The sequence below is a fragment of the Oncorhynchus mykiss genome, chromosome 9 (assembly GCF_013265735.2).
Source record: "Oncorhynchus mykiss isolate Arlee chromosome 9, USDA_OmykA_1.1, whole genome shotgun sequence".
NCBI lineage: Eukaryota > Metazoa > Chordata > Actinopteri > Salmoniformes > Salmonidae > Oncorhynchus > Oncorhynchus mykiss.
The window spans coordinates 23,933,264-23,960,828 of record NC_048573.1 but is presented as its reverse complement, the minus strand read 5'-3'; the positions used below and the strand labels follow the sequence as shown (position 1 = coordinate 23,960,828).

Here is a 27,565-nt window from a genome sequence, read left to right as displayed (position 1 = left end):
TGATTCTAAATGTCTTCCAAGTCTAGGTCCAAAAGGCTTCTACCCCCAAGCCACAAGGCTCCTGAACAGCTAATCAAATGGCTACCCAGACTATTTGTATCACTCCCCTCCTTTAGCTGCTGCTACTCTCTGTTTATTATCTATGCATAGTCACTTTAACTCTACCTACATGTACATATTACCTCGACTAACCGGTGCCCTGCACATTGACTCTGTACAGGTACCCCTGTACACACCCTCGCAATTGTTATTTACTGCTGCTCTTTAATTATTTGTTACCTTTTTTTTTTTTTTTTACTTAACACATTTTTCTAAACTACATTGTTGGTTAAGGGCTTGTAAGTAAGCATTTCACTGCAATACCTGTTGTATTCCGTGCATGTGACAAAACATTTGATTTGAATTTCAACCCCTCCTTTACTCATCTGATGAGTTCTAATAACCGTGTACCCATCAATAGAGATTTGAAACGGATTTCTTTAGCCAGGTTCTGATGATAACCATTGTCGTATTGGCCCATATTCTAATCATGTCTATTTTTCGAAATAGACTGACATTAACATGCAAGAGGCCAAAACCTGCTGTTTTTTTTGTAATCATAGGGAGTCGGTAGATTGCATGGTATCTAACCGGCCCAGGGTTTGGTCGCACATTATCAGAGAGCAACAATAAAAACGTAAACAATACATCTCAGTTGCCAAATGCGTGAGGACTTGGCAGAGCCAGCACACATTGTCAATGAAACGAGCTGAGTCTTTCGACACAAGGAAAAAAAGTCATTCAAGAGTTTGCGATTTTGGAAGTGTGCTATCATGTGTGGCCCCACTTGCGTTTGAGAGTGGTACAAATGCAGTTACAGAGCGAGACCAAGTTCCTGGTGGTATTAACATGGTCTCGTCGGAGTGTTTGCAAATTGTAGGGCATAAGGTGACGATAACTAACTCACCCCATTGATCACTCAGTCTATTTAATCCAGGAAGGCATTGAGTAAAGGGTCTAGAGGTCTTTCAGCACAGGTGACGACCAGTAGACGTTGTGCACAACGACGGAGATTTTCCACACGGTGCATCGGGTTTTCCAATCTGTCAACCGCTTCTCCGCTCCTAGCCTTCAGTGCGCACCTGCGCTCGGGTAGCAGGCCTTGCGCTCGGGTAGCAGGCCTTGCGCTCAGACAGACTCTCCCGACTCTGTTCGCTCCAACTCCAAAAAGGTGTAGGCTACAGATACGAGCAGCTCGAGTAAGTGGAAAAAAACGCTTTCTCAATCAGACATATTTGTACAAACACATTTTGTAAAATAGAGACAGATCTAAAAATAGTTATATGCAGCATCCACCTTCACATCAAGTGTTTACTTCTGTAGATATGATCGGGTCATTAAAACAACTCGGATCTCAAGGATCAGACATACAAACGGAAAGACTGATTGGCAGCCATCTTGGATTATGTTGGAGAGACTTCTATTAAAGAACACCCTATGTGTTCTGTTAGACAAGTAACTCTTGATCCATGATATGGCAGAGGATGTAAGCCATAACACATTTGGTTTTTTTCAGCAGTAGAAAATATTTTGTTTTTGATAATATCAAAAGCTGTATTGAAGTCAAACAAAACAGCTCCCCCAATCTTCTTAGCAATTTCTTTCAGCCAATTATTGCTTTTGTGTAAGTGCCATACATGTTGAGTCCCCTTCCTTATAAGCATGCTGAAATTCAGTAGTTAATCTGTTTAATGTGAAATAGCATTGTATCTGGTCAAACACAGTTTTGTTCAAAAGTTTACTAAGGCATGGTAGCTGGCTGATTGGTCAGCTGTTTGAACCAATGAAGTGTGCTTTGCTGTTCTTCGGTAGCATAATTAATTTAGCTTCCTTCCAGGCCTGAGAGCACACACTTTCCTGTAGGTTTAGATTGAAACAATGGTAAATAGGAGTGGTTAACTTTCAACAAGAAGTTACATTTCAAATGATCAATTGATTCAACAGGTGCAGCAACCTCAAGTAGATTTGGAAAATATCAGGGAGTCGGTTTGCAGGAACAAATTTGTTTTAAACACCCAAGAAAACCAAAGTTAAGTTGGTCTGATCCACCAGGAAAAGGCCAACACAGCATGGGATACAATGAAGTATGGGAGGGGTACAAATTGAGCACGTGGCAGAAACCAAACTACTCGGAGTGCAGCCAGACACCTGCTTATCATGGTAATCTCTAATAACTAATTATGTGTGTGTGTGTGTGTATATATATATATATATATATATATATGTATGTATGTATGTATGTATGTATGTATGTATGTATGTATGTATGTATGTATGTATGTATGTATGTATGTATGTATGTATGTATGTATGTATGTATGTATGTATGTATGTATGTATGTATGTATGTATATATATATATATATATGTATATGTATGTATGTATGTATGTATATGTATATGTATATGTATATATGTATGTATGAAAAAAGATGTAACTGCATGCATGATCAGAAAGATGGCTAAATATTCACCAGGAAAGATTAAGAAAATAACCATTAATTGAGAGTCAGGTGAACTACTGTTCTGTGTTCTGGGGAAATGCATCAGCAAGTGAAATTAGGAGGCTGCAGATTGCACAGAACAAAGCAGCAAGGATTGTTAAAGTGGAGATATGATTTATTTTTGTTGTAGTCATGCTCAATGCTCTTGGTTTGTTATCAATCAACAAGATAATAAAAAAAATACATGCTCATTTTATGTCATAAAATACACCATTTGAAACGGCCAAACTCTATTCGCAACGGTATTCAGTTGGTAAGAAACATTCAGTAAATAATAGGAATAGATTGTCCAGCATCTGTGTTATCCAGACAGAAAAGAGAAATAGGCTAAATAACATTTTGATTTAGAGCAGTTAAGAAATGTAATAATTTATCTGAGCAAACCAGAAACCTTTTCAATATATAAATTCAAACAATACATAGGAAAGTTGTGCTGGAGTATTTATCTGGTCAATATGTCTGTTTGTAACAGTGTGTTATGTGAAAATGTATTATAAATGGTATTTTAATGTTTATGGACTCTTGGAAGATTAGTCCAAATGGGTACTAAAAGAGATCCTAATAAAATCAAATCAATCATCAGGTGAGTGGAACTGTTTATTTTTGATTGCAGTTTACTTGCTGTTAGCGATATCTCTGAAAATGATCCGTTATGCATTTAAACTTTAGATCACCAGTTACTTTGTGTGCTAAAAATGATCAAGATGTTTGCAATGGGAAGTAATAGTTGTACATTTCGATTGGGAAATGCATAGCCTGTTTAAAAAAATGTAAAAAAATATTCTTATGATTAGGGCTAATGTCAGAGTGCAGGAAATTAAAGACACGGTCTTCTCCTGCACAGGTCTCAGTGTATTGTACAGTTCAATGTCTTCTAGCTGGACTGACTCAAGACACGGGCTGCTGTACAACTGTCGTGCTGTTGGACTATGGTCCTGAAAAGAAGCATCATGCTAATAACACTTTTGATGATCTAGAAATTCAACTCTGGACCTTGAAGCCATTTCCACTGCTTTTTTTCATTGTTCCCCTCTAATCAGACTGATTTGGACCTGGAAGACCAGGTGCGTGCCATTTAAGGATCAGGTAGAACAGAAAACCAGCGGGTGTAAGGGGGGGCGTTACTGGCGGCAGAGAAGTCAGACGCAGGAGAGCAAAAACTGTGTTTCCAAACGGCGCAGTTTAATAACAAAAAAACCCACTGGAAAACAGAACAATCAAATAATGGGTACATAACCCGACACACACCAGGACAGATGTGCACAAACACGATAAACAATCACCGTCAAGGACATGAGGGGGTGGAGAGGGACCAACATCGGAGGAAATCGTGACAGCGGGCTCCGAATCTCGTAGTGTAAGAGTTGAATACCAGTGAACTAGAACATCCTTACCTCACGTGTTGAATCATGACATCATCTCATTATGATAATTAATTCTAAAAGAGCTAGTACATTGGTTGCCACAATGATTAATTCATTTAGCTATGCTTCTACTCCTTTTATCTATAAATACACATTTTAGACTTTCTGAAAATAAGAACTCTCTCTCTGTACCTTTTACAATGAGAATGCAGAGATGGAAACTCGAGTCTGAGACTCGGAATCGAGTCGCACTTAAGTCGCAAAGAATGCTGTGTTTTGATCAAACAATCTGTGCTTTTTATTTTGGTGATTGTTTTCAAATACAAAGATGGACCTATCTTGTTTAAGTTCACATTGAAAGCGATTTTCAATCCTGAAAATGTATCAAAGTCCCCCAAGAAAATCCCTGGATAGTGTGATCATGTTAGGTTACCATGCTGTGTAAGCAGTGTTGGTAGCGTTATGATATAATGGATGGTCAGTCATTGGATTCATAGCTCTATGAATTTGAGAGTGGTTACATTTCTGACGCCCCTTCCCTCAGCCTATCTACTGAAACAAGGGCATGGAAATGCTTTGTTTAAACTTCTGATTACAGCTTTAAATTGTTGCTTCAAAGGTTTTGTATAATTTCAGTCAGTAGTTTTGAAAGTAGTGCTCACAAGCCAAAACGAGTCCCTGGAGTTTTTTACATTTCTTTTTTGACTGTTTGTGTGTACAATATTTAAGTACTTAGGATCCCGGACTGCATCTTTAATCGAGACCGCACGGCACCACCTTTCTCTATGGTTCATTCAGAGTGGTATGAGGGGGAAGTTTCACCGAGACACTGCTCATGGGTGATTTGGGGATTTTGGCCATGAGGCCCTTTATCGACTCCCCCAGGGTTAGATGAACTCATGGATACCACTTGTCTGTGTCCAGAATGTAATGAAGTTGGAGGCAGTTGCACAAGCCAATGCTAATTAGCATTAGGGTGATGACTGGAAGTCTATTGTATCGGCTAGCACGCAGAAGATCGCTCAATGACTGGAAGTCACTGGGTAACGCTAGTTAGTGTCCCGAACCGGCTCGTAGCCCGTAAAACATTTTTTTTTAAACGGGAGACGACGTGTAGATCAAGGAATAGCAAATATATTTATTAACTAAACTATAAACAAGTAACAATGGTGTAAGTGAGTGGTTGTGTACATTGATGTGATGTTGAGGGGCCAAAGCAAGCAAACAAAAACAGCTACAAAATGCCACAACCGAAATCCAACAGTGTGTCTGTGTGGAGACTCATCATTGAATGGGGGAAAGGTGCATTTATCCCCAGGACACACCCAGGCCCAGTTGTGTCCCATTTCACTGACAACCCTCCCGGCTCCGCCCACCGACATCCTAATAAGGAAAACGAGCGAGAATTCGGCAGAACGAGTGAGAGGGTCGACACACACACACCCATAAAACCGGGGACCACCAATGACCCTGGAACACCACACCAACCAAACAAACAAAATACTGCTCCAGCCAACCTCGTCCTCCCTAGACCTCAGCAACCTTTGCACAAAGCAACCTTTACGAGGAAAGAAGATAACGAGAACAGAAGGGAACAGACAGGAGTGACAGAACAGGACAGCAAATTAAACAGTGGCCACGTCACTCTTCTAATGTGGGGTCAGCCCGTGGCTCCTTGATTAGATCAGGGCACAGAAACCAGAATAACAAGGAAAGTATTGACAGATTTCTTTGTAACATCGTCATTAGCCGGTGCAGCGACCAGGTCACCACAGCTCATGGAATGCATCACCGCACAGAACACCTCTGGGAAACTGTGCACTCATTGGGAATCCCTACAAGTGACGGTTTAGAGGAAACCACTAGAGATGAACATGACAGGCCATACACGCTCACCAGCCAAGTTATTCACAAGGATAACATCGATACTCTCAATAGGCAACGAAGGACGCATCCCTACAACATCCTTGCCTTTCACCAATTCAGAATTCAATGGAACTGACAGTGTTCAAAACGATTCCTCTAATTAAGACACTATCCAGAATCAGTCTCAGCAGAGAAGGGTAACAGACTCGGACACAGACTCAGAGGCACCTGTTTCACTCAGGATCTTCACTGGCACGTTACTTCTTAACAGAGACACAAAACCCTCTGTAACGAAAGGTAAACAATCTGAGTCCGTTGGGACTTTCACAGGCCCCTGGACATGAAACAGAGCGACAGGACTGAACAGATGTGGGACAGGCACTGCTAACGCCGTAGGTTTAGGTTTAACGTTAGCGTGATTACTGAATTTACCCTTAGCCCTGAGAACAGGACATTCGTTTTTCCAATGACCTGAACCATGACAGTAGTTACACTCTTGACAAAAGTCAGCTTTACCACGGGAGCCAGGCTAAACCTTAGATGAAACTCTGCCCGTAAACCAGTGGGCGAGGACCAAATCTTGCCAAACGTCCCCACTCACTCCGAATACGGGGCTCTGCAAAGACACTTTTCTAAGTCAAAACATACTCCGCCGCCAAAAACCGCAGCTTCAGAGACAGTCTTCACTTTTCGTTCATGTACGTGGCTATACGATCAGGGATTGTACCCTTAAATTGCTCTAGCATAATCAGATCACACAGCTCATGGAAAGTCATAACCGCAGTAGCGGTACACCAGCAATTAAACTTAAGATAAGACCCATGTTGAGTTTGCGTGAGTTATCAGCCTTTTTTAAAAGTTCTAAATCGTTGGCGGTAAGCATCAGGAACCAATTCGTAAATCTGTAACAGCCATTTGAACCTTAGCAGAGAGCTGACACTGTCAGCTACACTAAGAGTTGAATATGCTTCCTGCGCTTTACCATTCAACACTAACATTAAAGTGCTATCAGAATCAGGCCAACTCCTAGCGTCAGCAACACGCTCAAGCAATGAAAAGAACGTCTCAGGGTCCTTCTCATTACATTTTGGCAACAGTGTCTGGGACTTGATCGAGAGAGGAGCGACCCCTACAGTAGGAAAATCGGGGTCACTTTCCCAGAGCAAACTCCAGAGCGCTTTCCTTCCCTAACCAACTCTAGCCACCCTTGTTGCAGCTTGATATTTCCACTCTCCAAATTCTGTTTAAATTCAAATGTCTTTCCATACTTAACGCGATCATGCTCGAGTTTAGCTTGTTCTAACACCCACTCCCGAACCCACTCATGCTCTAGTTTAGCTTGCTCATGCGCTAGTTGTAACAGAAGCAGTTCTTTCTGTTGTTCAAAAAACGGATTACTAGGGATAACTGACAGAGCGGCCATTAGCCCTAGTATGATCCTAGCGGCCATTAACTTCTAGTATACCACACTCCATCAGATTGGCATTCAAATCAACCTAACATAATTTAAGATGTTTATCACTAATTTCAACCTGGTCGTGATCAGCGATCTTCAACACCTGTTCTTTAGTACATTATTCTAACAGTTCCTCTGATGGAACACGTATGAACTAGTGTGTACATTAGACATCAGTCACTACTAAAAATATTCTCACTCTTCCCCTCTGCTGAACACACCAGACCACAACAAGAGAAGCACCAATCACACTGGGCACCACAGGAGAGAGATCAGATATTTTAGGAACTTCCCCCAAATCCTACAATAACTCCACTCTAGTCTTTGTGCAGATTCGCAGTGGGTAATTATGCACTGTAGCCCGTTGGCATGGAAAATCCCACTGGCATGGAAAAACACCCCAGCTCACTGGCAGATTACCCTCAAGCCAAGGATGTGCCCGCGAGACCACTGCTCAGTCCACAGACAAAAATAACAAACAAAACAACCATGCCCAACGTATTCCAAAGTGGAACACGTCGCTAAGCCTAACAGGGGAAAGACAGGCTATAGCTCCGGGTAGCAAATGGCACTACCCTACCCAAATCTCCCACTGAGGTACACAGCAGATTATTTCTCACCTCAGACCGCTGTCCCAACAGCAAGTAGAGAAAGGGTTTCCAATCTGGTCAGGGACCTGAAAACTAACCAATGTTACTCTATCCAACGCAGTACACAACCATCTATCCACCGCAGTGGTAAGTTTACCAAAAAAACAAAAAGGCAACCAACACTGGGCCTACCAAACAGCGCAAAAAACCGAACAAATAAAAAGCTGTCACAAAATATAAACAAAGTCCTCAAACACTAATTCCATATTTTCTCCCAAACAAAGTACTCATACCAGTCAGCTTAACACTAGTATTGGGCCTACTGGCATACTTTTCCATGGAACACGTTTGATGAGGTCACCGGACAACCAAAAACACTGATACGTCTAAGGCACTATACCGCACACCTATAAGACTATGCAGTGAATACCAACCAAAGCGCATCCCGAATAGCATTACCCCATCATAATGCAGCAAAATAATATCCACCAAAATGTCTAGGAACCAACTTTATAATCTCAGATGAGCCCCCACTTGTCACAAACAGCCTCCTAAAAAAAGGAGACAACGTGGAGCTCAAGGAATAACAAAATATATTTATTAACTAAAGTAACCTATAAACAAGTAACAATGGTGTGAGTGGTTGCATACGTTGATGTGATAATGAGAGGCCAAAACAGACACAAAATGCCACAGCCAAAATCCAACAGTGTGTCTGCATGGCGAGAGCCTCCTCAATGAATGGGAAGGTGTATTTATCCCCAGGACATACCCGAACCCAGGTGTGTCCAATTTTGCTGACGACCCTCCCAGCTCCGCCCACCGATATCCTAATAAGGAAAACAAGGGCAAAGAGAAAGAATTCGGCAGACAGAGTGGGAGGGTCGTCACATTAGCAATTGCACTAGCGCTAGTTAGCAGCTTCCTTCAAACTGCACACAGAGCCATAAAAATGCTATCCACAAGTTCATCTGACTCTGGGAAAGTAGATAAACGGTCTCATTGCCAAAATCCTGAAGTATCCCTTTAAGATTAGGATTGTGGGGAAGGGAAGCAGATCCTAGATCTGTACCTAGGGGAAACTTCACTCTCAAGCTTAACTGCTATTCCTGCCTGTGCTTCGTCTCCCCTCCAGAGTTCATGCGTAGCCCCTGTGTGGAGGCGGGCCTCATCCCCCCCCTGGTGCAGCTGCTCCACTCCAAGGACCATGAGGTGCTGCTGCAGACAGGCCGTGCCCTAGGCAACATCTGCTACGACAGCCGTAAGTACACCCTGTCATAGGTTTCCCTGACACGTTTCTCACCGGGTGGAAAAGGACCCGGGATCGGTGTCAATGGGTCCACCATCAACATTTTCAAATAGATTAAAAAAAATATATTCAAAAAATGTTATATGGGGAAGTCACTTTATTAGGAGGGGGGGCGGGGGCATCTTGCCTTAGGTGTAATTGGAGAGGAAGTATTGAAGTGCCTTTATTTGACAACTGTCCCCCCTCTGCTCTCCCTGAAGAGGTGCCTTACATCTTGGGGAATACTGGTGTCAGCAGAATCCGAACCGGCTTTTAGCAATATCTGCTCTTTTGTATGGCATTGATATGTTGAAAATCGGTTTAGTCTTAGGTCATCGTAATGGGACATAGACTAGCCTGTTTCACAAGTGGGAAATACTCTGGGTATAATTTGGAATACTCTGGCAATAAAGGGACAAAAAAAAGTATCTGAAAATACAGGCTCTCTACTGTAGGATGACTATGATATTCCATGGTTCAACCCGAAAGTCAATGTGAAATCCATAATTTTTCATCTGAGTAGCAAAAGCTTCGCTAAGCAGCTCTAATATAACACTATTCAGGAATTCTGTTCTGTCCATTTTAATAGGCGCCATGGTGACTGCCAATCCCCTGTCCGTCTGGGGAACTAGTCAGCCCTGAGTTCCTGCTGAGAGCAGCACTTCTTTCCCCAGACGGACACCCTCACCTTCAAAGTCTGTCACACAAAGATAAAACTGCTTACAATCACTTCCCCCAATGCCTCTAGAACGGGTGTCAACCATACAGATCCGGCCCGTAAGGGTCTTGTTCAGTCTGGTTTGAGTAAAACACATTTTTGGGTTACGGGAAGTGTAGAAATTAGACGACCTACATTCATATAGTTTTTTGACTGTGTCCAGCTCGTTAAATAATCACCAAAATGAAAGCTTTACAGTCAGGGAGCATCGAAAATTCAAACAACTATGGATAGAGGATTTTTTTTTTATCTTGACGGCGAGAAAATATAACCACATTTCAGTTGGACCCTCCAGACCTCGTTGGAGACCAAATGCGGCCCCCGCTTCAAAAAAGTAACTAGACTAAAGATTTAGGGGAATTAATCAAGAGTTGTCGTGAATACATTTAAGGGGAAAATGTGTTGCATAGAGGCCTTAATGGCAGCTATTGTTTCTGGTGAATTGTTCTTCCCATCACTGAAAGGTGAGACGTCTATGGTTTGATAGGGTCATAGAGAGTGTAAGAGCATAGTGGCAGAAACGTGTGTTTCAGTCGGAGCTGCAGCTGTTTTCAACTCTTAACGGGGGCACCACTGAAGAAATCAGCTTAGAAGGAGTCTGTAGTTGTTCGGTACTGGCCCTTTTTCAAAATGTAATTACCACAAGACAAACTGACCACTTCAACTGCCAATCGTTGTGCATTCAAACAACTTTCAGACCGAGCAGCAGAAAAACAGTACCATCATTTTGTCCATCAATGGCAACCAGATTCCATGCAATTTGTTTAGTCTCTCTCCCTTGCTTTCTCTGCTTTGTTTCTCCTACAACTCTCTCTCTCCCCCTCCCTGCCCATCTCTCTTTTGCTCTCTCACCTCTTTTCTTTTCCTGACTCATCATCTACCACTTCCTCTGCAAGCTATGCAGCTGCGCGTTCCAGACATTCTTATTTTGTCCGCCATCATTAAGCACAGACTGTATAATGTGTCAATATGTTCCTGTGTTAAAACAACTAATGAAGACAATAATATACTGACAAGACCCATACTGTAACACTTCCTCTGCTAGCTACGTCCCAGACATCCCCATTTCGTCTGCCATCATCAAGCACACACTTTATTATGTGTCTATGTTCCCGTGTCGGCTAACACAATTCAGACATACTTTTTATTTTTATTTTTTATTTTATTTTAGCTTTTTATGTCTAACATTAGCGTACTGTCACATGATGGTGCTACCATGAGAGCACATGGCCTCCCTACGTCTTGCTACATTATATCTTGGCACATCAAGCAATCCTGGTCTACAGTACATGTGGTGTCTGCAGGTAAAGGTGATGTCCTTAAAGTTTAACCCCTAACCTCGGGCGCACCAACTAATCCACTTTTTAAAATGTATATTTTTTACCTATCTAACATTGTTGACAACATTTTTAACCCTTTAGTGAGGTTCATTTGATGTTCTATAAATATGACATAGGCTAATTGTGTCCAAAATCATGTAAAAAAAATAATACTATACTAAACAAAAATCCAAACCCAACATGTAAAGTGTTGGTCCCATGTTTCATTTTAGAGAATTTGACAGTACGTCTAACAGGCCTCACAACCGCAGACCACGTGAAACCACACCAGCCCAAGACCTCCACTTCCAGTATCTTCACCTGCGGGATCGTCTGAGGGGGAATGGGGGGGCAGTGCTAAGGAGTATTTCTGTCTGTAATAAAACCCTTTTGTAGGGAAAACTAATTCTGATTGGGTAGGCCAGGCGGCCAAGTAGGTAGGTATATGCCCTCCCAAGCCTACCCAAGGCTGCACCCCTGCCCAGTCATGTAAAATCCATAGATTAGGGCCTAATGAATTTATTTCAATTGACTCAGTCATGTAAAATCCATAGATTAGGGCCTAATGAGTCTATTTCAATTGACTGATTTCCTTATATGAACTGTAACTCAGTAAAATCTTTGAAATTGTTGCATTTTTGTTTAGCATATATTTTCATGGCAGTAGTAGATTGCTATGTTGAGCAGAGCAGTGTCCTAAAAGGGTACTGTAGTAATACGGTGCTAATTAAGGCCACTCAATGAGGCGTCTGCTAAAAATGATTTCATAAAAACAGACTGGAGTCACTGAGTGTGACAACTTCAATTCCCATGGTCCCTAGGCTGTCTGGTCTTCAGTTCCCAAGATGCAGGATTTTTTTTATTGCACAAAGCGAACAGATTTATTCTCTATTCAATCCAGCTGGGACTCAGTCACTCTACCACCATACATTTGCTGTTCACAGTCATGCTCATATACATAACCTGTCTCCATTACTTCTGTAGTACGGTTGTCTCTTCCACTCATATCCACACTGTATTAGAATTTGACCATGATTCTGAAATCTGGAAGAATCTACCTGTGGTGATAAATCAATTAGCATTCAGTCATTTGGATTTATTTTTAACAAATTGGCTTCATCAGCACTGTCACTAAATTTGTGTTTTCTTCAGACTGATCGCCACAAGCGCACCAATACATTTTGAGGTTTGGGGTGGGGATGACCAAAACAAACGGCAAAACGCACAATATGTAATTTCATGTCTCTGAGCTATGTGCAACAGGTATTAGCTTGGGTTATGTGTGATTTAATTTCTAGTTAGCTGCCTCAAGTCATTTTTTGTTTTGCCTTTTCCATTTTCACGTTATGATTCATTATTATAATTATTATTTATGGCCGTATTTCTATAGCATGTGTTATTTACTTATGTGATTTTGTGTATTTTCTTTATTTTATTTTTACTGCTTGCTTAACTTTCTCTCCCTTTTTTTATATATATTTTTTTCTCCCCAGGTTGGTTGTTGTGATTGTGATTTTTCTTCTTTTTTGATTTCCCCCTGACCTCTTTGTTTTGCAGATGAGGGCAGGAGTGCAGTTGACCTGGCGGGAGGTGCTCAGATAGTTGCTGGACACATAAAGTCACTGTCCCAAAATACTGACCCGGACAATGGGAAGCTCTTGACTGTCTTTTGTGGCATGCTGATGAACTATAGCAATGATAATGGTAATGACCAACTCCCCCCGGGTAAACTACATTAACAAAACTAAACAGAGTAAACCTTTTTTAAGAATGAATCTACTTTGGCAGTTTCGGTGTTCTAGATGTTATGTTGAGAGCTTTTATCCAGTCTTAAAGTGATAGTTCACTTTAATATGAACGTTTGTGTGATTTTTTTACTTTAAAAATTCAGACATTTATGTAGTCTATTGGTGAGATGAGTCCACGTCCCAGGCCATCTGTTGGATTGATTCAGCAATATGCCTCAAATCCAAATCAGTTGGTAACATGGCCACAGTCTAATTTCAAACTATTAGACTGTGCCTATATTTTCATTTAACTGGATCTTCTCATTAGATGGGATGGATTCATATCGACTGCTATTGAGGTCTGAAAATTTCTGATGAATTTTGATTTTGAAGTGAACTGTCTTTCAAAGTCAGTTCTTAAAGGTCCAGTCAAAAATGATATTTTGCTGTGTTTTTAAATACATTTCCACACTATGAGGTTGGAATAGTACGGGCAAATAGGGGAAATTATGCTAATGCCCTTTTAGTGTAACAGCTGTTTTGGTGGGTTGGAGTTTTGGCCTGCCTGGTGACATTACCAGGCGGTAAATTAGTTAATAGGTCATTATCAATAAAACATTACAATATGGTGCAGAGCGTTCGATTTGGCTGCCGAGGGGCAAGGATACTCCCAGCTCCACTAAAACCATTGACAACTATGTGCCGTTTTGTGAAATCAATGTTAACTATTTGTTATTATTTTCCTCTTGAAGAGCATAGTCAGAACTACAAATTTCAGATTATTTCATGCTAAACAATTGTGCACATTTTTTGCTATATCATCAGAGATATACAGCAAGTAACTGCATGCTTTTTATGATCAGTAAACATCAGTTGATCATATATTTTCTAATTATGTGAGCGTAATCTAGCCATTTGGCATGTAGCTAGCTAGCTAAGCAAACAATGTGTCATTTCAATAGCCTCATCAGAGATTAGGCTTTTGGAAAGCGCTTGACATCGGCCAGTCCTCGAACTGGTAAAGTTATTAGTCGGACTACTGTCATCACCACTATAGATGGCAAGCAAATCAAACCATTTGGATATAGTAATCTAGTTTATCCACTGAAAGTTAGCTCGTTAACTAGCCATATTGACATGATCTGTTATTAGCTAGCTAGCCAATTTGACGTGGTCCATCAATCAATGTATCCTATCGTGTCTGTCAGCAGCAATCGTGATTAAACACTCTTAAAAACAATGTTGAAAAGGGGATCGTGTTAACTAACTTCGCTAGGTAGGCCAACGTTGGGTGTAGAAAAAAGTACATTAGGTCTAGTTAACACTGTTTAGCCAACTGTAGTAAGTTTCTACCGGTAGCTTGCAAAATTAACATTGTTAGATGACAGTAAATCGTCAAATGCGCCCCTCTTCTCTTTGACTGACAGACAGCCCACAAAGCATGGGAAATGAACCTAAACCACTCATACTTGTCACGTCTAGTTTTATTTTATATCACTGAAACATCCAATTAATGGTGGCCAATATTTAGAGTTATTGTGGCGGCAGTAGCCTAGTGGTTTTGGGCCAGTAACAGAAAGGTTGCTAGATCGAAACCCTGAGCTGACAAGGTAAAAATCTGACGTTCTGCCCCTGAATAAGACCGTTAACTGTTTTGCATGGAATAATCGGACATGTGTAGTTCTGACTATGTTCTTCAATAGGTGATGATATTAGAACCAAATAGTTAACATTTATTTAACATCGCTTTAAACTGCACACAGTTGTCAATGGTTTTCGTGGAGCTGAGGATCTTCTTACCCCCCCCATCATGCAAATTGAACCATTCTGCACCTTGTTGTGAAGTCTTATTGATATAGACCAACAAGAAAGAGTTTCAAACCTCTCTGCTAATAACAGCTAGTTTTCAGTTTTCCCCTCCCCACTCAGACCACTCCCAGTCTTAGCAAAATTCTTGCTTGAGAAATTTCTCATTGTTAAAACTTCTTTGGGATAGGGAGCAGCATTTTCACTTTTGGATGAATAGCGTGCCCAGAGTAAACTGCCTCCTACTCAGTCCCAGATGCTAATAAATGCATATTAGTATTAGTATTGGATAGAAAACACTCTGAAGTTTCTAAAACTGTTTGAATGATGTCTGTGAGTATAACAGAACTCCTATGGCAGGAAAAAACCTGAGAAAAAATCCAAACAGGAAGTGGGTAATCTGAGGTTTGTAGTTTTTGAACTCAGCCCCTATAGAATTCACAGTGGGATATGGGTTATGTTGCACTTCCTACGGCTTCCACTAGATGTCAACCGTCTTTAGAACGTTGTTTCAGGCTTCTCCTGTGAAGGGGTGCCGGATGGGAGCTGTTTGACTAAGGGGTCTGCCAGCAGCCTTGTTCTGTCGCACGCATTTCACATGAGAGGTATCTCTCGTTCCATTGCTTTTCTACAGACAATGGAATTCTCCGGTTGGAACATTATTGAACATTTATGATAAAAACATCCTAAAGGTTGATTCTATACTTAGTTTGACAAGTTTCTTCGACCTGTAATATAACTTTTTGAACTTTTCGTCCGACTGGACCTGAACGCGCTTTTGGATTTGTTTACCAAACGCCCTAACAAAAGAAGCTATTTGGACATAACTGGACATAAATGATGGACATTATCGAACAAAACAAGCATTTATTGTGGAACTGCGATTCCTGGGAGTGCATTCTGATGAAGGTCATCAAAGGTAAGTGAATATTTATAATGCTATTTATGACTAATGTTGACTGCGCAACATGGCGGATATTTATTTTGGCTGGTTTGGGCTCTGAATGCCGTACTTTGATGATGCTTTTTCCGTAAAGTTTTTTTGAAATCTTACAGTGTTTGCATTAAGGATAAGTTTATCTATATGTCCATGTATAACACATGTATTTTCATCAACATTTATAATGAGTATTTCTGTGAATTCATGTGGCTCTCTGCAATATCACTGCATGTTTTGGAACTGCATGTTTTACTGAACATAACATACCAATGTAAAATAAGATTTTTGGATATAAATATGAACTTTACCGAACAAAACATACATGTATTGTGTAACATGAAGTCATATGAGTGTTATCTGATGAAGATCATCAAAGGTTAGTGATTAATTTTATCTCTATTTATGCTTTTTGTGACTCCTCTTTTTGGCTTGAAAAATGGCTGGGTTTTTCTGTGAGTTGGTGGTGACCTAACATAATCATTTGTGGAGCTTTCGCTGTAAAGCATTTTTTAAATCAGACACTGTGGCTGGATTAACAAATGTTATCTTTAAAATGGTGCCTAATACTTGTATGTTTGAGAAACGTGATTTATGATATTTCTGTTGATTTGTATTTGGCGCACTGCAATTTCATTGGCTGTTGGCAGCGGAACCCCAGTCCTAGACAGGTTTTGAACATTTAATTGAAAATAATCACAGTAAGGTATTTAATGGTCAGTCACCCAGAAGTGATTTGATATTGAGATACAAACAGTTGCATTGGACCTTTAAGTCATTGTCACTCTAGCCTATTTGTTAGCCAGTGTTCAAGTTTATGCTACTCAGACTTTACTCACTATGGTGACAGGAGGTCGTGGTGCAAGAGCATATGTGTCCCTTGGAGAGTGGTCTGTCCATTGCTTTCTGTTGTGTCCTGCTTGAGCTCTTAGTCATTTTCCTCTTAAAGTAGTGACGGCTTGTCTTGTAGTTGGGGGTGTCCCTCCTTAGCTTATGCTGTAGCCATTTCTCTGTCCCCCTTACATGTCACTCTCTGGTTTGTAATTAGATTGCCTTTTCTCCCACAACCTTCCTTGCAGAGCCTTTATAGTCTATCCAGGTGCGAGGTCCCGAGTAATCAATAATGTTCACTTCTGCTGTCAACCTTAAAACCTTTTTCTAGTTTAATTAGCCTTCTTCCCAAATTGCACCCTGTTTTGTGCACTTCTTTTCACCAGAGAATAGGGCGCGATTTGGGATCAAATCAAATTGTATAAGTCACATGCGCCGAATACAACAGGTGAATACAATGAAATGCTTACTTACGAGCCCCTAACCAACAATGCAGTTTCAAAAACATACAGATAAGAATAAGAGATAAAGGTAACAAGTAATTAAAGAGCAGCAGTAAAATAACAATAGCGAGACTATATACAGGGAGGGTACCGATACTGTGTGGGGGCACCGGTTAGTTGAGGTAGTATGTATATGTAGGTAGAGTTATTAAAGTAACTATGCATAGATCTATTCACATGAACACATGGTTTAGCACCCTTTAACTGTGGTAGCTAAGTAACTAGTCTTGTCATAATGATGTAACATTTTCTTTTGCAAGTTACTGTACACGTACAACCCTAACATCTTTTAAAGTTAGTAGAAAATGTAACTGGAACCCAGGGCAGAAAGTTGAGTTGTAGTCTTGGTTGGACTGTTGGTTCACCAGGAGTGTATTCACTAGGAAGCAAATGGGCAGAAACCGAGCGAGATCTCTCTGAATTTGTCCAATTAGAAACTCGTTTTCATTGCAAAACACTCTCTGTTGCAAAATGTTTTGCTAAGGTTTGCATTAATGAATCTACCCAAGGCTGGTTTGTGGTTTAGAGAGAGGGATGCTCACGGGTGTTTACACCCCTGAGGTTCCACGATGTACTGCTGCTCTCTGAATCTTGTAAATAATTAATGAATGGCCCAAGTTTTTTTTTTTTTTTCTCTCTCCTCCGTCGGCAAGATGCGGAACAGTAATTACTTTTCGATCTATCGCCTCTCCCGTATGATCCCCGACCAGTCCAAGGTCACTCACCAAAATAGACTGAGGAAAAATAAATGCGTACGAAAACGTGGCGTTCAGGGGAGGCACATGCGACAGCTCAAAATTTACCCCTCAGGCTCTCAATGTCAAATGTTTCTTTCCCACAATTAAACATGGAGCTAAGTGGATTTTCTCTCCATAACCCAATGATCTGCGATCCAATCATCAGACATTAAACAGTGCTGTGATTACTCAGTAGAAATATATTTATTAGAATGGACATCCCCATTCAAGTCAATGTTCCATGATGGGTAGAATTCTATTTATATGTTGATTACACTGTCCTCTGCTTTATAGCGGTGCTACTTCCGGTGCCACCAACGTTTAGCCCCAGTCGCCACGCACCACTATCAGGGCACTAAATGAAACCACTTCACGGGCTTCAGCAAAGCCTCAAGTCAAATCCCATTTTAAAATATCTCACACAGACATGTTCTCTCAATTATGGTTATTTATGGACTAATCTGTTTAGCTTTGAATTAAGGCCATTTTTCGCTGCTCCATGGGAAGGATGCTTGAGAAAACAGGACGGAAACACTTCATATAGCCTCTAGACCGGGTGTAGGCAAACTATGGCTTTGCCCATGAGCCCATTCAATCCAGCCCATTGGATGGGGGAATTATTGTTTTGGTTAAAAAAAAACAACACTCCAGTCCAAACTTGAACATTGTGAATGTTCTGTTTGACATATGTGAGTTATAATCAAATGCACTTGAACATCTTAAACTAGATAGAAAGTATGATAATTGCCCTATATATTTTCAAAGAACTGACCTTTTTCTGTCCCGCGACTTGATTTTGACAAAGAAATCGGTAAAGCAAAAAAATAGTACTGATCGGCTAGTTGATAATAGTGTGTACAATTAACACATGCGCTACACGTCCTTGGAACTGTAAAGAGAGGAGAGCGACCACGGTCTTGTCCTCTACCCTGGGCTACGGAATCTAACACGTCAGAGTAATGGAGTTGATCCACTCTGCACATCGCGGGCCGGAGCATTTTGCAATTACACCATGCAAATTAGTTTCTGTGGCCGCCAGCGGTCCGCTCCCTTCAGCTGGCTGTTTGTAAACTGTCACCACAGCTAATGTAACCTTCACTAATATTTATAGGAGGATCCGCACATCCAATGGTTTTTACAGCGGCTGTGCAAATTGACAATTACTTCTACAAGGCCTTGTTTGACATTCCCTAACACATAGAAATCGAGATTTTGTAAATGTTATTTATTTTTTGGAGATTTTGGGTCATGATAACTTTGTGACCCAAGTTGGTTTATGTTTCTGGAGTTCGCTCGCCTCCCGTAAGGCCTGTGGTTGTGTCGAGGCATAATGTGGATTATGGTTAATGTTTTGAAAGAATAACAAACCTCACTTGTATTTCAGCGAGGACCCTCGTTAATTCACCAAGATAACTTTTTATCAATTGGTTACTTCCTTCCTTTCTCCCTCACTCACTCGCTTCCCCTCCCTTTCTCCTTATACCCTTTTAATCTCTATCTTTTTGTCTTTAAAATGTGCTTATTCATTCATTTTAGTCCCTTCTTTTTACTTCTCTCCCCCCCCCCTCCCTCCACCCCTTCCTCTCTCTTCATCCATCCTTCCTTTGTCATCTGTTTGTTTGTCAGTGTCGGTCATCTTTTAAAATTAACTTTAAACTTTCTCCTATCTCCCCACTATAGGCGCGAGCTGGTTTTGCAGAGCTTACTATACCCAGGGAAATACATCTGCTCTCTGACGTACTGTATATGACATGGACCTTAAGGACAATATATAGCTCGTCTACATTATGCAAATAGAAAACAACTGTGCAGATTTCTTTCTTTGTTTGCAGCAACTCCTTTCCCTTTTGTTTAGAAATGGCCTTTTACAATCCTCTTGAGACTTTTATTTTAAGACTTTGGAATTATTTCTTGACACCTCCCTTTTGGCTTGATTACACTTTTAAACACACACACAGACACACAGACCCCCCCCCCCCCCCCCCCCCCCATTTCAACTCCCAAACTCTAGATGGCAGTGCTCATACCTCCCCTTTGTTATTCCCCCTGTGTCCTCTCCAGACTCCTTGCAGGCCCAGCTGATCAACATGGGAGTGATCCCCACCCTGGTGAAGTTGCTGGGGCTCCACTCTGACAACACAGCCCTCACAGAGATGTGTCTCATTGCCTTCGGAAACCTTGCCGAGCTCGGTGAGTATGCCTGCCATAGATGTAGAGTTCTAATTCTGTGGGTATACACATCAGAACACTGTTGATCTGCCATTCTGGTTGCGGTTCAGTTTTTCTACAATACTGTCTGGGATTTTGAGCATAAACCTACCATCGATATGTAATCCAAGATACCATACCATATCGGCATAGATAACAAAAGCGTACCATATATTTTTATCTTGCCGTATAATTCAAAACTGTCAACCCTAGTAGGAAGTTGAACGGTGACTCGCTTCACATTTTTTGTCATATATAAACCAGGGACAGAACCGATTCCTGTGTCTGTCTTCGCTAGCTAGCCTGGTGCTAACTCTGCGATCGTTGCGATGATGAATAAACACAGGGAAGATTCCGCTGAATCCCAAACAGACTGGACCAGTCATGTCGTCTTGATTTAACTTTTCCTTCCCTCTCTGCAGAGTCGAGCAAGGAGCAGTTTGCCTCCACGAACATCGCCGAGGAGCTGGTGCGTCTGTTCCAGAGGCAAGCGGAGCACGAGAAGAAGGAGATGATCTTTGAGGTCCTGGCTCCACTCGCTGAGAACGGTAATTCCATACAACTTTATTTATCCCTACAGAGGTGATTAAGACGGGCAAGTCGGGTTACAATTATCAAATGTCAACGTATAATACAGTAGGCGGGAGTTATTTTCCGATCCACATACTGTTGTCAGGGGAATGTGATGTCATACTGTGTAAGTACAGTGGGGTCTGAAATGATTGACACCCTTAAGCAATAATAACTGTGTAAAATCAAAAATGTAAATACTGAGCTATGCTATATGCCCCAAAAAATCTGGGGAAATTCTATTATTTTATACTAATACAATTTCTCAGAGAAATAAATTTTGTTTAACAATTTACATTTTACCTAACATGCTAAACAAAATCTTTCTCAAAATGATGGACACCCATAAAGATTATTATAAATAAACTAACACGCAGTGATTACATCAAGCTTGTGGACTCATTTTGGTTTCAGTTCATTTTGGTTCTGTTTCAGATTACTTTGTGACCAATTGAAATGAATAGTAAATTATTTATTGTCTTGTTGGAGCCACTTATTGTAATTAAGAGTAGAATATGTTTCTAAACACTTCTACATTCATGTGGAGGCTACCATGATTGTGGATAATCCTGAATGAATTGCGAATGATGACTGAGAAAATGCTGAGTGTTATTGGTAATGGTGAGAGGTTCGCATGTCTGCGGTGCATGATCTTTGACTTTCTCACTCCTCATTATTCACAATTCATTCAGGACTATCCGTAATGAATGTATTAACGTAGATATGATTTTCAATACCGTAAAAAAAAAAACACGTCTGTATTTCAAAATACCCCAGTATACGGTATTCCGCCCAAACCTAGTTGGGGTACAGGAATATAGTACTGAATTATTGAGCCAGTGTTTTGATGTTGTAGAATTAGCATTGCAAATGATTGCATCCATATGGCCATTTTCATTAGCCATGATTACACTTCAAATAAGCATACAGAAACAGTGGTCTGTGTGGGGCGTGCATGCACATTAGAAATGATCTAGTTCAGATTTTTTAAACTCCCCTTTGTCAGAAGTGAATAATGAATTAGTTGAAGTCACAGTTTGGCGAGGAAACTACCTTTGTTGAAGTCACACTGCACATTGGAACAGCAAAATAAATATAGCCACCACTGCAATATTTGGGTCCGTGCCTAAAACCAAGTAAAGACATATCCTGGCTTCAATGCGTACGCAGAGTGATTTTATTGAATTATATGAGGATCATTTAAAGGGAGAATTACGGTTACCAGTTGAATGTATTTCACACTGCGTATTTTCCTCTGAATTCTCACTCACGGCACTCGGGACTACATTATGTGGAGTCACCTGTGGCCTTGGTAACTGATCATTGGAGTGAAGCGGCACGCGCATCCTTAGCTGTCAGCTGCACGGCTGAGGCTGCTGTATGAAAATGTGTCAGCTGTTTTTAGCACAAAAAAAGAGCATGCTTGGAATAGTGTGTGGGTGGGGGAGAAGGATAGTGTGTGTGTGTGTGTGTGTGTGTGTGTGTGTGTGTGTGAGAGAGTCACTGACTGTTATCATTCTGGGCAGCACAGTGGATTCTGCCAGTCTCCTAGACAACATCCTACTTAACTCTACTCCAGAGAAAAGTATCTCTCTCTTTCGGTCTCTCTCTATCCCTCTCTCTGTCGCATGCACACACACACACAATACAATCCTAGACTCAAGCATATTTTAATCTCTTTCTCCCTTCATACAAATCAAATCCAATTTTATTTGTCACGTGCCAAATACAACTGGTGTAGACTTTATCTTGAAATGCTTGCTTACAAGCCCTTCTCAACGATGCAGAGTTTAAAAATAAAATAGAAACGCAAGGAATAAAATAAAATACACAAGAGTGGAGCTATACAGTACCGGATCAATGTGCAGAGGTACAAGATATTTGAGGTAGATACAGTTGAAGTCGGAAGTTCACATGCACTTAGGTTGGAGTCATTAAAACTAGTTTTTCAACCACTCCACAAATTTCTTGTTAACAAACTATAGTTTTGGCAAGTCGGTTAGGACATCTACTTTTGTGCATGACACAAGTAATTCTTCCAAGAATTGTTTACAGAAAGATTATTTTACTTATAATTCACTTTATCACACACAATGTTTATTCCAGTGGGTCAGAAGTTTGCATACACTAAGTTGACTGTGCCTTTAAACAGCTTGGAAAATTCCAGAACATGATGTCATGGCTTTAGAAGCTTCTGATAAGGCTAATTGACATCATTTGAGTCAATTGGAGGTGTACCTGTGGATGTATTTCAAGGCCTACTTTCAAACTCAGTGCCTCTTTGCTTGACATTATGGAAAAATCTAAAGAAATCAGCCAAGACTTCAGAAACAAAATTGTAGACCTCCACAAGTCTGGTTCATCCTTGAGAGCAATTTCCAAACGACAGAAGGTACCACGTTCATCTGTACAAACAATTGTACGCAAGTATAAACAGCATGGGACCACGCAGCCATCATACCGCTCAGGAAGGAAACGCGTTCTGTCTCCTAGAGATGAACGTATTTTGATGCAAAATGTGAAAATCAATCCCAGAACAACAGCAAAAGACCTTGTGAAGATGCTGGAGGAAACGGGTACAAAAGTATCTATATCCACAGTAAAACGAGTTCTATATCGACATAACCTGAAAGGTCACTCAGCACGGAAGAAGCCACCGCTTCAAAACCGCCATAAAAAGACAGACTACGGTTTGCAACTGCACATGGGAACGAAGATTGGACTTTTTGGAGAAATTACTTCTGGTCTGATGAAACAAAAATAGAACTGTTTGGCCGTAATGCCCGTCGTTATGTTTGGAGGAAAAAGGGGGAGGCTTGCAAGCTGAAGAACACCATCCCAACCGTGATGCACGGGGGTGGCAGCATCATGTTGTGGGCGTGCTTTGCTGCAGGAGGGCCTGATGCACTTCACAAAATAGATGTCATCATGAGGGAGGAAAATTGTGGATATATTGAAGCAACATCTCAAGACATCAGTCAGGAAGTTAAAGCTTGGTCGCAAATGGGTCTTCCAAATGGACAATGACCCCAAGCATACTTCCAAAGTTGTTGCAAAATGGCTTAAGGACAACAAAGTCAAGGTATTGGAGTGACCATCACAAAGCCCTGACCTCAATTGTATAGAAAATTTGAGGGCAGAACTGAAAAAGCGTGTGCGAGCAAGGAGGTCTACAAACCTGACTCAGTTACACCAGCTCTGTCAGGAGGTTGTGGTCCAAAGTTCACCCAACTTATTGTGGGAAGCTTGTGGAAGGCTACCCGAAATGTTTGACCCAAGTTAAACAATTTAAAGCAATGCTACCAAATACTATGAGTGTATGTAAACTTCTGACCCACTGGGATTGCGATGAAAGAAACAAAAGCTGAAATAAATCATTCTCTCTACTATTATTCTGACATTTCACATTCTTAAAATAAAGTGGTGATCCTAACTGACCTAAGACAGGGAATTTTTACTTGGACTAAATGTCAGGAATTGTGGAAAGCTGAGTTTAAATGTATTTGACTAAGGTTTATGTAAACATCTGACTTCAACTGTACATGAAGGCAGGGTAAAGTGACTAGACATCAGGATAGATAATAAGAGTAAAATATACAACAGTGTAGAAGCAGCAAATGATGAGTGTAAACGTGTGTAATATGTGTGTTTTTTATGTCAGTATGTATGTGTATTTATAATGTCTTGTGAGTTTGCGTAGGGTCAGTGCAGATAGTTGGCGTACCATTCATTGACTATTTACTTCAACAGTCTGGCTATTGAGCAGTCTTATGGATTGGGGATAGAATCTGTCTCGGAGCCTATTGGCCCGAGAGCCGATGCTCCGGTACCGCTTGCCAGACAGTAGCAGAGTGAACAGTCTATGGCTTGGGTGGCTGGAGTCTTTGTCCATTTTTTTCGGGCTTCCTTTGACACCGCCTGATTTAAACCCTGTATGAACCCTGTATCCTTCTCTCCTATCTTTGACAATACTGCTGTATGAGGAATAGGCTCCGTTATAAGTTAACCCTTGTTTTGTGGGTGACAACGGAACCAAGTCATTTGTGTGACATAAGTACTTCATTTCTGTGTCGTCGTGGGGTGGGGCCAGAGACTGTAGATTGCTCCAAGACTGTTGCTAATTAATTTATATAAATATTGAACAATGTTATGATATAGGCCTTTAATATACATGGGTCAATGTAAATAAGTATATAAGTATTATAAACTGCTAATTAAGGGTACATTCTGTACCGTTTTTATTTCAATATCCTCAAGTGTCTTCTTTGGGCTTTACAAACACATTAGTCCCAAGAAAGAAAACAAACAGTTGCATTCACCAAGGCCTCCCCCCACAAGTGAAGCATTTAGCATTATTTAGCCTATACATGTTTCAGATCGGACAATCTGCGGAGTTGGTACAATAAAACTATGTATATTGATTTGTAACCTACACTAGAAGTTTTCACCGATCCACCTGAATACCCAACAGACGATCCGGGTTCCGTGTGTGTGTGTGTGTGTGTGTGTGTGTGTGTGTGTGTGTGTGTGTGTGTGTGTGTGTGTGTGAGATTCTGTTCTTGCTTTTCACGAGAGTGGCACATGTAGCTTGTTGTTGTTGGTATCTCCCTGCTCACCATGTCACTTGCTTACACTCACAGTAGCCTACAGACACCTCATCACCTCTCGCTACTTTCCCTCCCTCAGACCTTATCAGCTCTGGTTAATAAAGTAGCTTAAAGGTTGAACCTACCGGATCTATACGGAATGGGTCTAGTTGTCCTCTGGTCTGTTCAGAACGGGTCTTATATATAGCTCTTTTTCTCTCTTTCTCTCTCTTTTTCTCTCTCGCTCTTTTTCTCTCTTTCTCTCTTTTTCTCAAAAGTCCCAGGTCCATTACAGGACGGGTCAGTTTATTTTGGACCCGTGAAGGCCTCTACCCCACACCTCAACAGGATGAACAAAACAACAGAAAAATAAACACACAGTGAAGCGTTTCAGGAAATTCAAGTAACAGCTTGCTATTTTATATGACCTTGACAACCGCAATTTCAGTTTAATTGGCATATATGGATAGGGCTAAATTGTACATTTTCTTACAGAATAATTATGGAAAGCATATGCATAACCACGATAGCAGTATTCAAAGCTGTATTTATTATCCTCAACGTCTCATCTTTCAAAATACATCAAGTCCTCGTAATTTACAGCAATTCCCTCGCTCCGACAACAAAACGTTTGCAAAGGTTACCCAATTAGCGGGAGGGACGGGGCAACTTTGCGCGTGGTGCTCAAGTTCAGAATGGCCGTCAGTCAAAACCCATGCAGAGCTGTGAAATGAAGACCCAGAGCTCGGACATCATGTATAGCATGTTACTTGTACAGCCACTGCGTTCCAATTTAGGTTAGAAGTAGGTCATTCAAAACACTTTCCCCCAGATGTTTATTGAAAATGATCACCACAAGCGGGATTCCTTGCGTGAGCCAGGACTTCCACTTCATATCCATGTTCTTGAGTTGACTGCATGCAACCGGTATTTGAACAAGTTAAATGGATGTTGTTTTAATGAAGTTCACCCTGCTACCATGCATGTCTTGATGAACCAACTGTTGTCTATACCACCCTCCTGTTTCTCACTTTGACTTCCTGCCAGGAAAGACTGACTTTCAGTCTGCACAGCACAATAGGCCAGTGCATCAATCACCATTTTTATCTAGGTTTGAATCATGTGTGAGTACATATATATGTACTCACACATCTTCATTATCTAAGACATATTTATGTTACAGTTGATGTCTACTGCCTTATAAGGAACGCCAAGGGTGCTGCTACCAGTCTCATGACTCACTCGCACTTTTGAAAAACAAAACGAAGACAAACATGATGTTTCATAATGATTACCCCAGTGCAGAGTAGACTAGAGACATGCACCTATGTCTGGACCCTTTGACACTCGAGCAGGGGAAGTGGAATTAGGTCTGAAAAAGTAATAATCGCAAAGTAAACATCACAAGTAAGGTATGCATCCTAAAAAAGAAAAGACTGCCGGCACACTGGGATTTTGTGTCTGAGAATTTTGGATGAAGCCAATGGGAGTCATCCGTTGCCGGATGAATGGCAACTATGGAAGATTAGCCAACAAGAAATGCACAAAGCTTCTGAAATAGTTGTATAAACAAACCTGGCGTGTGTCTGTGGGAGAGATGCTGTGTGTGTGTCACAAGTTGTTGATAAACTGCTGACTTGACATCTTTTCACAGCGTGCATGACCAGGCAGTGCTCGTTCTCACCATAGGATTAACTACACTACTCAAAAAAATAAAGGGAACACTTAAACAACACAATGTAACTCCCAAGTCAATCACACTTCTGTGAAATCAAACTGTCCACTTAGGAAGCAACACTGATTGACAATACATTTCACATGCTGTAGTGCAAATGGAATAGACAACAGGTGGAGATTATAGGCAATTAGCAAGACACCCCCAATAAAGGAGTGGTTCTGCAGGTGGGGACCACAGACCACTTCTCAGTTCCTATGCTTCCTGGCTGATGTTTTGGTCACGTTTGAATGCTGGCGGTGCTTTCACTCTAGTGGTAGCATGAGACGGAGTCTACAACCCACACAAGTGGCTCAGGTAGTGCAGCTCATCCAGGATGGCACATCAATGCGAGATGTGGCAAGAAGGTTTGCTGTGTCTGTCAGCATAGTGTCCAGAGAATGGAGGCGCTACCAGGAGACAGGCCAGTACATCAGGAGACGTGGAGGAGGCCGTAGGAGGGCAACAACCCAGCAGCAGGACCGCTACCTCCGCCTTTGTGCAAGGAGAAGCAGGAGGAGCACTGCCAGAGCCCTGCAAAATGACCTCCAGCAGGCCACAAATGTGCATGTGTCTGCTAAAACGTTCAGAAACAGACTCCATGAGGGTGGTATGAGGGCCCGACGTCCACAGGTGGGGGTTGTGCTTACAACCCAACACCGTGCAGGTCGTTTGGCATTTGCCAGAGAACACCAAGATTGGCAAATTCGCCACTCGCGCCCTGTGCTCTTCACAGATGAAAGCAGGTTCACACTGAGCGCATGTGACAGACGTGACAGTCTGGAGACGCCGTGGAGAACGT

The 27,565-nt window shown here is 41.3% G+C and overlaps 1 protein-coding gene across 6 annotated transcripts in view; it reads left to right on the top strand.

Moving 5' to 3' along the window:
* Positions 1 to 27,565, top strand: part of LOC110532975 (rap1 GTPase-GDP dissociation stimulator 1) — a 58,947-nt gene that overhangs the window by 14,726 nt on the left and 16,656 nt on the right. For 4 of the 6 annotated variants that reach the window (XM_036987620.1, XM_036987625.1, XM_036987623.1 and 1 more), the window contains 4 exons: positions 8,955 to 9,080; positions 12,702 to 12,848; positions 19,747 to 19,875; positions 20,316 to 20,441. In XM_036987620.1, the coding sequence (XP_036843515.1) occupies positions 8,955 to 9,080; positions 12,702 to 12,848; positions 19,747 to 19,875; positions 20,316 to 20,441 (528 nt within the window). Of the gene's footprint in view, positions 1 to 8,689; positions 8,816 to 8,954; positions 9,081 to 12,701; positions 12,849 to 19,746; positions 19,876 to 20,315; positions 20,442 to 27,565 lie in introns of those variants that run through there. The other 2 variants (XM_036987627.1, XM_036987626.1) reach the window with 2 other exon arrangements.